Source organism: Mangifera indica, chromosome 10 (assembly GCF_011075055.1).
Source record: "Mangifera indica cultivar Alphonso chromosome 10, CATAS_Mindica_2.1, whole genome shotgun sequence".
In the NCBI taxonomy this organism is placed as follows: Eukaryota; Viridiplantae; Streptophyta; class Magnoliopsida; order Sapindales; family Anacardiaceae; genus Mangifera; species Mangifera indica.
Genome location: NC_058146.1, coordinates 4,947,349 through 4,959,521, shown reverse-complemented (window position 1 = coordinate 4,959,521; position 12,173 = coordinate 4,947,349). Strand labels below are relative to the sequence as shown.

Below are 12,173 nucleotides of genomic sequence, written 5' to 3'. Positions count from 1 at the left end.
AATTATTTAACTTGGCCTTCCGATTGAAAAAAGAATATAAAGAAAAGCTATGCAAATAGGATTAATGAACCATAGTCTAATCTTACAATACAAATGTCAAAATAAGAGTCCATGCAGTACCAAAAAGAGGACAAATATTAGATAAGAAATTAACATCTCTGATAAACATAGCTAAATGGTCAACAGTCATCATCGTCAGAGCGGTCTTTCTTTGAAGGAGAGGAAGGCATGGGAGGCCTCGGTGGACCCCTCCCTTTCTTCTTGTTTCGTGGCCATGCATTTCCAAAGGAGTGCCTAAAACGCTTTCCTTTGGCTGTTTTCTTGTCACCTCTTCCGCAATAAACTGGTTCAAAGTAAAAACAATGAATCTGTTAATATTTCATTATCAATTTATTCTAACAGTTATTATAGATGAGAGAGCATGTTTGCAATTCGATCAGTTGAATTTACTCAATGGAGGCGGAAGAGAAACAGCAGGGAAAGAGACTAAGGAAGGAGCATTCAGGACTGAAATCGAAACGACGTCAGATGTTTGGAGAGAAGATAATTTCGATGAAATAGTAACGGACTGAGAGAGAATAGGCAGGACTCGATCAACCAGTGAAGCCATACGATTCTCTCAGAGAGAAAGAGAATAGCTTTATACTCGGTTAAAGGGACCGTTGATTAAACACCAAAGAGAAACAGGTCCTATAAACAACTTCTAGAAGATTCTATGGGCTACAAGGCCCATATCTCTCATCCGGAATATACATTTTAACATCAAATGACCCAAAATTATTGACCTTATTTGTCTACGAAGGCAGACTCGGCCAAGTCGATGGCTCGGGCTAGCGCAGCGGCCTTGTTCTGGCATTCGCGGTGCTCATCGTCAGGGTCACTGTCAGCGACAACACCGGCACCAGCTTGAAGATAAGCAACCCATTCCCGGCGCTTGTTGTCATCCTTACAAGAGTGGACTGTATCATAAGGGGTTCCAGTTTGGAATACTATAGTCCTTAGAGCCAATGCAATGTCCATATCGCCTGTAAAGGAAACGCCTCCAAACCCGCCACTGTACGGACCGCGCCTATTTACCTCCAACTCATCGATTAACTCCATCGCCTTTACCTTCGGTGCTCCGCTAACAGTTCCAACAGGCAGTGCAGCTCTTAGGGCATCCCAGCAGTTGAGATTTTCTTTCAACTCACCTGTAACCTGCATAAAGAATAATGGGAAGGGCCATTAATGAGCGTATACAGGGTAAGTTCTTGGACTATGAGAGACTTTAGAAACATTGGATGAACAAATTCAATTCATCACTCGTACAGTAAAGATTTGAAGCTTGGGTTCTTACTGTGGAGCTTATGTGCATGACATGAGAATAACGTTCAACGTCCATAAGCTTTTCCACCTTCACGGAACCAGATTTTGCAACCTGCATTAATAATTAAGGTTCAGTAAGAGAAGTTTTCCAGTGATGATAATTCGATCCTAATAATGATATGAAAAAATAAACATAACCTTTCCAACATCATTGCGACCCAAATCAACCAGCATAACGTGCTCTGCACATTGCTTTTCGTCACTTAGCAACAACATTTTCATCCTTTCATCTTCAACAGTGCTCTTCCCTCTTCGAACTGTCCCAGCCAATGGTCGATTCACAATGTTGTTCTGTTATAAATATGTAGAAATAAGAATTGTTGCTGATAAATGCTTTGAAAATATGAAACTGAAAACTGTAAAATCTTTACCTTCTTTACTCGTGTTAGAATTTCCGGACTTGAACCTACCAGAATACACCCTCTAGCCTGGAAAACATAAAATGAATATGAGAAAATGCAGCAAACAACAAAATCTGTAAAAGTCTCAGAGACAAGCATGCATATATACTTGTAAGTAAGTCATATATGGGCTTGGATTCACGATTCTTAATGCCCTATACACTTCAAACGGATCAGCGTATGTTCGGCGCTCAAATCGCTGACTTAGTACGATCTGGAAAATATCCCCGGCCTGGATGTGTTCTTTCGCCCGAAGAACAGTCTTCTTGTATGCTTCACTTGTCATGTTTGATTCTTTTAATTGAGGACCAAAATGACGAGTGCATAAATCTACACAACCTGGGGACAGTCTTGGCCTAGCAATTGTATATACCACCAAATGAATCAACAAACTTCATAGAACTATGCGAAAGTGCAAAATTGTGTAGAAGTAACTTACGGGTCAGTGTGTTGTAGCCTGTTGACTAATTTTTCCAAGTGTTCGATTCCATCCAAGTATGCCTTCTCAACAGAAGAGTGCTGATCTAGCCTCACCCAGTGAATTACATAGACTTTCTGAAAAGGAAAAGGAGGAAAATTATATCTAATTCAAATGCTAAGTTACCCCCATAAGCAGAGACTTTGTAATGTAACCAAAATTGTCACAAATTAACAAATATTCTTAGCAGTCTTTTAACGGAAGGAACGTGAAGAAAGCATAAACGCACTTAAAGCCGCTTCAACCAAGTACAATGTTACTTTTTCCTTTCACTACAAACACACACACACACTTGCGTGTACAACTCAACTTTGTGTAAACTTAAGTGAACTCAAATTTATCTAAACTCGAGTTCAATTCAATATAAAGAGAGTTGAGCCCATTAAGTTTTTCTCAAAATTATTTGAGTTGGGCTTAATTAAAAGAAATCGAACTTGAGTTTAAATCAAATCTAGCTTCGAGTTTGGTTAAGTATTGTAATTAAGAAAAAAAAATACTAAAATGATTTCAATTTAATATGTATTGATCTAAATAACGAAATTTTAATCAATTTATAGCGAATTTTTCTAGACTTGTAAGTTTAACGAACCGAACATATTTCAAACTCAAGTTTAAAGTTAAAAATTTTTAACTCTCAAACTTGAATTCGAATACAAATTCACTTAAATCGAATTCATTTGAATCAAATTGGTTTTCAAGTTTGAATTAACTTGCTCTGACTCTAACGCTACGAGATTTCTTGTTTGAAGAATGAAAATTTATTTTATAACATAACATTATACCAATAATGTAAGGGGCACAATTCTATGTTTATAAATCCAAATCATATGGTCAGTTCACCCTCAGCCCCTGTGCCTCAATCATGTCCAAGTACCGACCAAATGGGTCCTTATTATCCAAGCAAAATGAAAACGACTTGAAAAGAGTACCTTGTCCACGTGATCAAACACAATCACATCCTCATAGAGACCTAGATGAATGTCAGCAAGGTTCCTGTCATCCTCCGGTGCATTTGAGAATGGTAACTTTTTGTTCTCAACATAGCGAACCGTATCATATGAGAAATACCCGACCCAACCCCCTATTCACAATAGACAAAACCAGTGCATCCTGAGTATGGCGTTACAGGGCAGTGAAAATACAAGTAAGAGACCAAATGAATTCTCTTACCGCAAAAAGCATCAGGAAGTTCATCAACAAGTTGAGGCTTCCACCTCTCAGAGATGCTTCTGGGAATCATCATCGGATCCTCAACAACCTCCTCAACCACACTGCCGGCCACATGGTCCATTATCGTAACCTTATTCTCTTTGGCGACAATTTCCATGGTTGGCTGAGCTCCAACCACGCTGTATCTTCCCTGAAACAAACAATTCAACTTCAAATCAACAAAACGTACAGTGAAAACAAACGGCCTACGAATATTACACCAAGTAAACAGGCTCTTACAACAGTACAACCCCGAGAGCCCGGCTCCACCGACTCACAAAGAAAACTCGGGGCTTCTCTATTATCTTCTTTAACGAGACAACGATATGCCAATACTGGGGTCAACTTGTCCGAAAATATGCATTGGTATAATGGAACAATATTTGCATTTTTAGAAGCTTCAGCAAATCTCGTTTTTTCATGAGCTAAAACAAACGACCACAAATAGCATCTCAGAATCCGAAAGGTACCTCTTCGTAGTTCGTTATATTAAAAAAAAATTGCATGTCGAGGAAGCACAACATATTAGAAGAGAAAGAATTCTCAATTAAAAAACATGTTCAAACACAGTATCAATTAACTCTTTTGGATTTGTGAAACAGATAACAAATAAAAAAGCAGTTTCAGAAATTTTCTTTTCTCGTACTCCAAACAGTGGATTTGTTACCTAGTGAGGGGCTGCTGGAGACAGACACGCATTTGATATTAGGAACACGTGGAACGGAAAACCTGGGGAAGCTTAATCTAGAAATGCGGGGGAGTGAAATCGGAGACAGCCGGTAACTGGACGGTGCCAAGCGTTGAGAGAAGCTCAGAGATTGAATTGCCACTGCAAACATTGAACAATTTAGAAAAGAAAAGCCACAGCAACCGTCGCTTCAGCTTCATGAAGGAACGATTCATAGCAAAAAGGAGTTAGCAGACATTTCTTAGCCTTATGATGTTTTGTTTTCAGAAAAATTTAGAAAGGATTTTGTTACCACATTCAACTTGTGTTGAATTCATGCATTTGTGATGATAAATTGCAGAATAAATAAAATGAAAAATAAGAAGTATCTTGCTTTAGTACAAAAGAACGGCGGATATCACAATTTAGCGAGAACATTCATGGCTCCACAAACCTGATGACATTGTAGATGAAGAAGAATAGCTTTTAGCTTTCTGAAGTTTGATTTGTAAAACAGCGTTAAGAGAGATAATGAAACCTCTCTTACTTCACTACCCTTTTTATACGACTTTCTCACCATTTGTTTGAACTAGACCTGGCCACGGGCTGGTTTGGCCTGTGAACCCGAACGAACCAGCCTGGATAAAACCCGAAGAACCAGAACCGAACTGAACCGGAACTAAAACCTAATTTTGACGATTCAGTTTTGGTTTATATAATTTTAAACCGTAAAACTGCCGTTTCACATCTGGTTTATGAACTGGCGGTTTACATTTTCTGAACCGGTAATTTTAATTTTTTTTGAATTTTTTTTATTTTTTTAAATTAATTAAAAAAAAGGAACCAACGGTTCCCTAACCGTTGGTTCCCAGCAAATTTCAAAATCTGCATATTTTAAAATCTGTTGCAGGGGACCGTTGGTCCCTGCATATTTCAAAATTTTTTGCAGGGGACCGTCCCCTGCATTTTGCAGAATTTTTGATATAATGAGCATTTTATTAATTTGTTATTATCTTAGTCAAAAAAGAATATAAACTAAAAATTATGATTAAATTTTATTATGCAAAATAAGTAATGCAATAAAAGATAAAATAGAAATATTTAGTTATGTATTAAACACCTCGTTACAATTAAAAAAATCATTCTTCATTAATAAAGGAAAATAGATTCGGTTGGATGACTTAGCTTTGAGTTACATCTGAATTAGATCAACTCGATTTGGTTTGATTTAATTTAAATTTATTTAATTAAATTTGAGTTGAATTTGAATCAGAAGATTTTGTTCCTTTTTTTAACCAAATTGAACTCAAGCTAGGGGATGCTTGGTTCGATTTGGCTCAAGTTCTGTTCAAATTGACAATTTTACCTATTATTTAGTAAAATAATATCGTTTTGTCAATGAGTTATGAATTTTAACCATAAATTCAAATAATAAATTGAAACGATTTGACTCAAATTGAATTAAATCATGTTATATTTGAATCAAAGTTAAGTCAAAAAGTGTTCAAGCTTTTTTTGATTTGTATCCACTGTAATTACATGCGTAATTTAGTTAAAAAAAGTATATCGGTCTATATCGTTAATTTTTCTAATATAGAACAATACATATTGTATTATATGATATACATATTATATTATATCAATTTTTGGTATATTTTAAGATATATATTATTTTTAATATTAATCATATGATAAATATCATGGATTGTATAAAAGTGATAACTATGCTAGCATTCATGATGCAATAGTGAAAAATCATAACATGTTCATAATGTGCTATGATTTGGGAAGGGTATACTAAAAATATATTCAATTCAAGCCCCTTGAACCAAAATAATTTGATAATAATTAATTAAAATAAATAATTTTTTTGCAGGGAAAATAATAATCAAGATAGCGGAGTTGAATGATAAGGTAAGAGAGTATTGCCGCCTATTGGATATGTAAAGGTAAGAGAACTATGTAGACTTTGATTATTCTAAACCCTAAAAAGATACGTAAGAAGCTTAATTAAAAAATTAAGTCCAAGTTTTTCTTTTAATTTTCAATTATTGTAATTAATAATTTAAAAATTAAATCAAGATCATGTATTAAAATTGACGGTTCAATGTCAGTTTCGAACTGAGGTTACAAACCAGAACCGTCGGTTTTGAATCGGGGTTATGAACCAAAATCGTCAGTTTAGAACCGGTTACAAACCTTTCTATTACGATTTTAGTTCAAGGTCCTTATTTTTTCGAACCGTAAATTAACGGTTTCAAACAGAAACCACCGATTCATGAACCGTGGTCAGGACTACATGGAAGATCATTTCTAAGCAAAGTGTATGAATGATTGTTCCATGATAGAGAATACAAATTTTTAAAAGATATTTTACAAATTTTAAAGAGATGTTTGGATACGTAATAGTATCGAAAACATGCCAAAATAGTGTACGAAATTGGACATAAGCCATTAACATGTATGTAAGTGTAAGACGAGTTTATTAAGTAGCTTGAGCATTATTAGTTCATGTTTTAAGAAAATATATCATAATTTTTTTGCATGAGTCCAAATAAAAGTTTTTACGTGTTCAAATAAAAGTCCTTTAGGGTGCAATTTGATATTATTGATTGCAGTATCTTAATCTATATAATTATTTAACTTGGCCTTCCGATTGAAAAAAAGCATACAAAGAAAAGATATGCAATTAGGATTAATAAACCATAGTCTAATCTTACAATACAAATGTCAACATAGAGTCTATGCAGTACCAAAAAGAGGACAAATATTAGAAAAGAAATTAACATCTCTGATAAACATAGCTAAATGGTCAACAGTCATCATCGTCGGAGCGGTCTTTCTTTGAAGGAGAGGAAGGCATTGGAGGCCTCGGTGGACCCCTCCCTTTCCTCTTGTTTCGTGGCCTCGCATTTCCAAAGGAGTGCCTAAAACGCTTTCCTTGGCTGTTTTCTTGTCACCTCTTCCGCAATAAACTGGTTCAAAGTAAAAACAATGAATCTGTTAATATTTCATTATCAATTTATTCTAACAGTTATTATAGATGAGAGAGCATGTTTGCAATTCGATCAGTTGAATTTACTCAATGGAGGCGGAAGAGAAACAGCAGGGAAAGAGACTAAGGAAGGAGCATTCAGGACTGAAATCGAAACGACGTCGGAAGTTGGAGAGATGATGATTTCGATGAAATAGTAACGGACTGAGAGAGCATAGGCAGGACTCGATCAACCAGCGAAGCCATACGATTCTCTCAGAGAGAGAGAGAGAGAAAGAGAATAGCTTTATACTCGGTTAAATGGACGGTTGATTAAACACCAAGAGGTCCTATAAACAACTTCTAGAAGATTCTATGGGCTAAAAGGCCCATGTCTCCCATCCGGAATATAGTTTTTAACATCAAATGACCCAAAATTATTGACCTTATTTGTTCACGAAGGCAGACTCGGCCAAGTCGATGGCTCGGGCTAGCGCAGCGGCCTTGTTCTGGCATTCGCGGTGCTCATCGTCAGGGTCACTGTCAGCGACAACACCGGCACCAGCTTGAAGATATGCAACCCATTCCCGGCGCTTGTTGGCATCCTTATACGAGTGGAGTGTATCATAAGGGGTTCCAGTTTGGAATACTATAGTCCTTAGAGCCAATGCAATGTCCATATCGCCTGTAAAGGAAACGCCTCCAAACCCGCCACTGTACGGACCGCGCCTATTTACCTCCAACTCATCGATTAACTCCATCGCCTTTACCTTTGGTGCTCCGCTAACAGTTCCAACAGGCAGTGCGGCTCTTAGGGCATCCCAGCAGTCGAGATTTTCTTTCAACTCACCTGTAACCTGCATAAAGAATAATGGGAAGGGCCATTAATGAGCGTATACAAGGTAAGTTCTTGGACTATGAGAGACTTTAGAAACATTGGATGAACAAATTCAATTCATCACTCGTACAATAAAGATTTGAAGCTTGGATTCTTACTGTGGAGCTTATGTGCATGACATGAGAATAACGTTCAACGTCCATAAGCTTTTCCACCTTCACGGAACCAGATTTTGCAACCTGCATTAATATTCAAGGTTCAGTAAGAGAAGTTTTTGAGTGAAGATAATTCGATCCTAATAATGACATGAAAAAATAAAAATAACCTTTCCAACATCATTGCGACCCAAATCAACCAGCATAACGTGTTCTGCACATTGCTTTTCGTCACTTAGCAACAACATTTTCATCCTTTCATCTTCAACAGTGCTCTTCCCTCTTCGAACTGTCCCAGCCAATGGTCGATTCACAATGTTGTTCTGTTATAAATATGTAGAAATAAGAATTGTTGCTGATAAATGCTTTGAAAATATGAAACTGAAAACGGTAAAATCTTTACCTTCTTTACTCGTGTTAGAATTTCCGGACTTGAACCTACCAGAATACACCCTCTAGCCTGGAAAACATAAAATGAATATGAGAAAATGCAGCAAACAACAAAATCTGTAAAAGTCTCAGAGACAAGCATGCATATATACTTGTAAGTAAGTCATATATGGGCTTGGATTCACGATTCTTAATGCTCTATACACTTCAAACGGATCAGCGTATGTTCGGCGCTCAAATCGCTGACTTAGTACGATCTGGAAAATATCCCCGGCCTGGATGTGTTCTTTCGCCCGAAGAACAGTCTTCTTGTATGCTTCACTTGTCATGTTTGATTCTTTCAATTGAGGACCAAAATGATGAGTGCATAAATCTACACAACCTGGGGACAGTCTTGGCCTAGCAATTGTATATACCACCAAATGAATCAACAAACTTCATAGAACTATGCGAAAGTGCAAAATTGTGTAGAAGTAACTTACGGGTCAGTGTGTTGTAGCCTGTTGACTAATTTTTCCAAGTGTTCGATTCCATCCAAGTATGCCTTCTCAACAGAAGAGTGCTGATCTAGCCTCACCCAGTGAATTACGTAGACTTTCTGAAAAGGAAAAGGAGGAAAATTATATCTAATTCAAATGCTAAGTTACCCCCATAAGCAGGGACTTTGTAATGTAACCATAATTGTCATAAATTAACAAATATTCTTAGCAGTCTTTTAACGGAAGCCAACGTGAAGAAAGCATAAACGCACTTAATGCCACTTCAACCAAGTTCAATGTTACCTTTTTCCTTTCACTATAAACACACACACACTTGCGCGTACAACTCAACTTTGTGTAAACTCAAGTTCATCTAAACTTGAGTTCAATTTAATATAAGGAGAGTTGAGCCCGTTAAGTTTTCTTTAAAATTATTTGAGTTGGGCTCAATTAAAAGAAATCGAGTTTAAGTTCAAATCAGATCAATCTTTGAGTTTGGTTAAATATTGTAATTAAGAAAAAAATACTAAAATGATTTCAATTTAATACGTATTGATCTAAATAATGATATTTTAATCAATTTGTATTAAATTTTTCTAAATTTGTAAGTTTAGCGGGTCGAATATATTTCAAACTCAAGTTTAAAGTTAAAAATTTTTAACTCTCAAACTTGAATTCGAACACAAATTCACTTAAATCGAATTTGTTTGAATCAAATTGGTTTTCAAGTTTGAATTAACTTGCCCTGACTCTAACTCTAAGAGCTTTCTTGTTTGAAGATTGAAAATTTACTTCATGTTATAAATTTATTTTATAACATAACATTATACCAACAATGTAAGGGGCATAATTCTATGTATATAAATCCAAATCATATGGTCAATTCACTCTCAGCCCCTGTGCCTCAATCATGTCCAAGTACCGACCAAATGGTTATCCAGGCAAAATGAAAACGACTTGAAAAGAGTACCTTCTCCACGTGATCAAACACAATCACATCCTCATAGAGACCTAGATGAATGTCAGCAAGGTTCCTGTCATCCTCCGGTGCATTTGAGAATGGTAACTTTTTGTTCTCAACATAGCGAACCGTATCATATGAGAAATACCCGACCCAACCCCCTATTCACAATAGACAAAACCAGTGCATCATGAGTATGGCGTTACAGGGCAGTGAAAATACAAGTAAGAGACCAAATGAATTCTCTTACCGCAAAAAGCATCAGGAAGTTCATCAACAAGTTGAGGCTTCCACCTCTCAGAGATGCTTCTGGGAATCATCATCGGATCCTCAACAACCTCCTCAACCACACTGCCGGCCACATGGTCCATTATCGTAACCTTATTCTCTTTGGCGACAATTTCCATGGTTGGCTGAGCTCCAACCACGCTGTATCTTCCCTGAAACAAACAATTCAACTTCAAATCAACAAAACGTACAGTAAAAACAAACGGCCTACGAATATTACACCAAGTAAACAGGCTCTTACAACAGTACAACCCCGAGAGCCCGGCTCCACCGACTCATAAAGAAAACTCGGGGCTTCTCTATTATCTTCTTTAACGAGACAACGATATGCCAATACTGGAGTCAACTGGTCCGAAAATATGCATTGGTATAATGGAACAATATTTTCATTTTTGGAAGCTTCAGCAAATCTCGTTTTTTCATGAGTTAAAACAAACAACCACAAATAGCATCTCAGAATCCGAAAGGTACCTCTTCGTAGTTCGTTATATAAAAAAAAAAATTGCATGTCGAGGAAGCACAACATATTAGAAGAGAAAGAATTCTTAATTAAAAAACATGTTCAAACACAGTATCAATTAACTCTTTTGGATTTGTGAAACAGATAACAAATAAAAAAGCAGTTTCAGAAATTCTCTTTTTTCGTACTCCAAACAGTGGATTTGTTACCTAGGGAGGGGCTGCTCGAGACAGACACGCATTTGATATTAGGAACACGTGGAACGGAAAACCTGGGGAAGCTTAATCTAGAAATGCGGGGGAGCGAAATCGGAGACAGCCGGTAACTGGACGGTACCAAGCGTTGAGAGAAGCTCAGAGATTGAATTGCCACTGCAAACATTGAACAGTTTAGAAAAGAAAAGCCACAGCAACCGTCGCTTCAGCTTCATGAAGGGACGATTCATAGCAAAAGGGAGTTGGCAAACATTTCTTAGCCTTATGATGTTTTGTTTTCAGAAAAGATTCTGTTACCACATTCAACTTGCGTTGACTTCATGCATTTGTGATGATAAATTGCAGAATAAATAACATAAAAAATAAGAAGTATTTTGCTTTAGGACAAAAGAACGGCGGATATCACAATTTAGCCAGAACATTCATGGCTCCACAAACCTGATGACATTGTAGATGAAGAAGAATAGCTTTTAGCTTTCTTAACTTTGATTTGTAAACCAGCGTTAAGAGAGATGATGAAACCTCTCTTACTTCACCACCCTTTTTATACTACTTTCTCACCATTTGTTTGAACAATAGATACTTGAAGGTGATGTGTCATAACAACATGTTAAAATTGAATGTTATATTATTTGTAATTATTAATTATTTAATTATATTATAATATATTATTATTTATATATAATATTATTTTAAATCTAATTTAAAATTATTACGATATTGATTTTATTTTTTTATTTTTTGATAATATATATAATATATTATTAAATATTATTTTATTTTTAATTTAAAATTATTTTTTATATAATAATATGTTATCATTTATATATATTATTTATAAAAATATCGTAAGTAATTAAATAATGATTGGAGACCTAAATATTTGGATAATGACCGAGTGAAGTGATAAAATTAGATAGACTGTCGAGTATATCTATTTGGATTTACTCTTACAGAATGAGTTTTTGAAAGTGACATTATAAAAAGGGCATACTTACGTGTTATATTTTGCTGATAAACAATTGTCAATTGTTAAACTAGATTTAAGATTTAATTCTCCATAAATAATATTTGGGGTATATATTTCATTACAAAATTAATTATATATTTAAAATATATATATGTTGTTTTATTATTTAGTTTTATATTATTATTATATTTTAAAAATAATAAAATTATACATATTTATATTGAATATATAAATAATTATATATTATTATGTAATTAAATATTATTTTATTTTTATTTTAAAATTATTTAATTAAATAATAATATATATTTATATATTTAAAA

The 12,173-nt window shown here is 35.3% G+C and overlaps 2 protein-coding genes across 3 annotated transcripts; both read right to left on the bottom strand.

Moving 5' to 3' along the window:
- Positions 1–37: 37 nt before the first annotated feature.
- On the bottom strand, positions 38–4,633 carry LOC123227742 (anthranilate synthase alpha subunit 1, chloroplastic-like). Its single transcript, XM_044652862.1, has 12 exons — positions 4,575–4,633; positions 4,121–4,282; positions 3,694–3,878; positions 3,415–3,604; positions 3,174–3,325; positions 2,206–2,321; positions 1,876–2,122; positions 1,737–1,793; positions 1,504–1,656; positions 1,337–1,417; positions 786–1,197; positions 38–343 (listed from the first exon to the last, which is right to left on the bottom strand). Exons 1-11 carry the CDS (start codon positions 4,582–4,584, stop codon positions 787–789), a joined length of 1,764 nt encoding a protein of 587 aa, XP_044508797.1. The 5' UTR covers positions 4,585–4,633; the 3' UTR covers positions 38–343; position 786.
- Positions 4,634–6,789: 2,156 nt separating this feature from the next.
- On the bottom strand, positions 6,790–11,398 carry LOC123227741 (anthranilate synthase alpha subunit 1, chloroplastic-like). 2 transcript variants are annotated; one of them, XM_044652859.1, is made up of 12 exons: positions 11,319–11,398; positions 10,875–11,036; positions 10,447–10,631; positions 10,168–10,357; positions 9,927–10,078; positions 8,960–9,075; positions 8,630–8,876; positions 8,491–8,547; positions 8,258–8,410; positions 8,091–8,171; positions 7,540–7,951; positions 6,790–7,095 (listed from the first exon to the last, which is right to left on the bottom strand). In XM_044652859.1, exons 1-11 carry the CDS (start codon positions 11,326–11,328, stop codon positions 7,541–7,543), a joined length of 1,764 nt encoding a protein of 587 aa, XP_044508794.1. In that variant the 5' UTR covers positions 11,329–11,398; the 3' UTR covers positions 6,790–7,095; position 7,540. The 2 variants fall into 2 exon arrangements, with proteins under 2 accessions (XP_044508794.1, XP_044508795.1); XM_044652860.1 differs by having other exon boundaries at positions 10,447–10,604.
- Between the last annotated feature and the right edge of the window lie 775 nt (positions 11,399–12,173).

Excerpts from the sequence above, each read along its gene's own strand:
- LOC123227741 (XM_044652859.1), bottom strand. Across the intron at positions 10,632-10,874 it reads CTCGAGCAGCCCCTCCCTAG|CTCATGAAAAAACGAGATTT; the intron begins GTAACAAATCCA and ends TGTTTGTTTTAA. Across the intron at positions 10,079-10,167 it reads ACTTCCTGATGCTTTTTGCG|GGGGTTGGGTCGGGTATTTC; the intron begins GTAAGAGAATTC and ends TATTGTGAATAG.
- LOC123227742 (XM_044652862.1), bottom strand. Across the intron at positions 2,123-2,205 it reads AGGCTACAACACACTGACCC|GCCAAGACTGTCCCCAGGTT; the intron begins GTAAGTTACTTC and ends TACAATTGCTAG. Across the intron at positions 1,794-1,875 it reads CATATATGACTTACTTACAA|GCTAGAGGGTGTATTCTGGT; the intron begins GTATATATGCAT and ends TATGTTTTCCAG.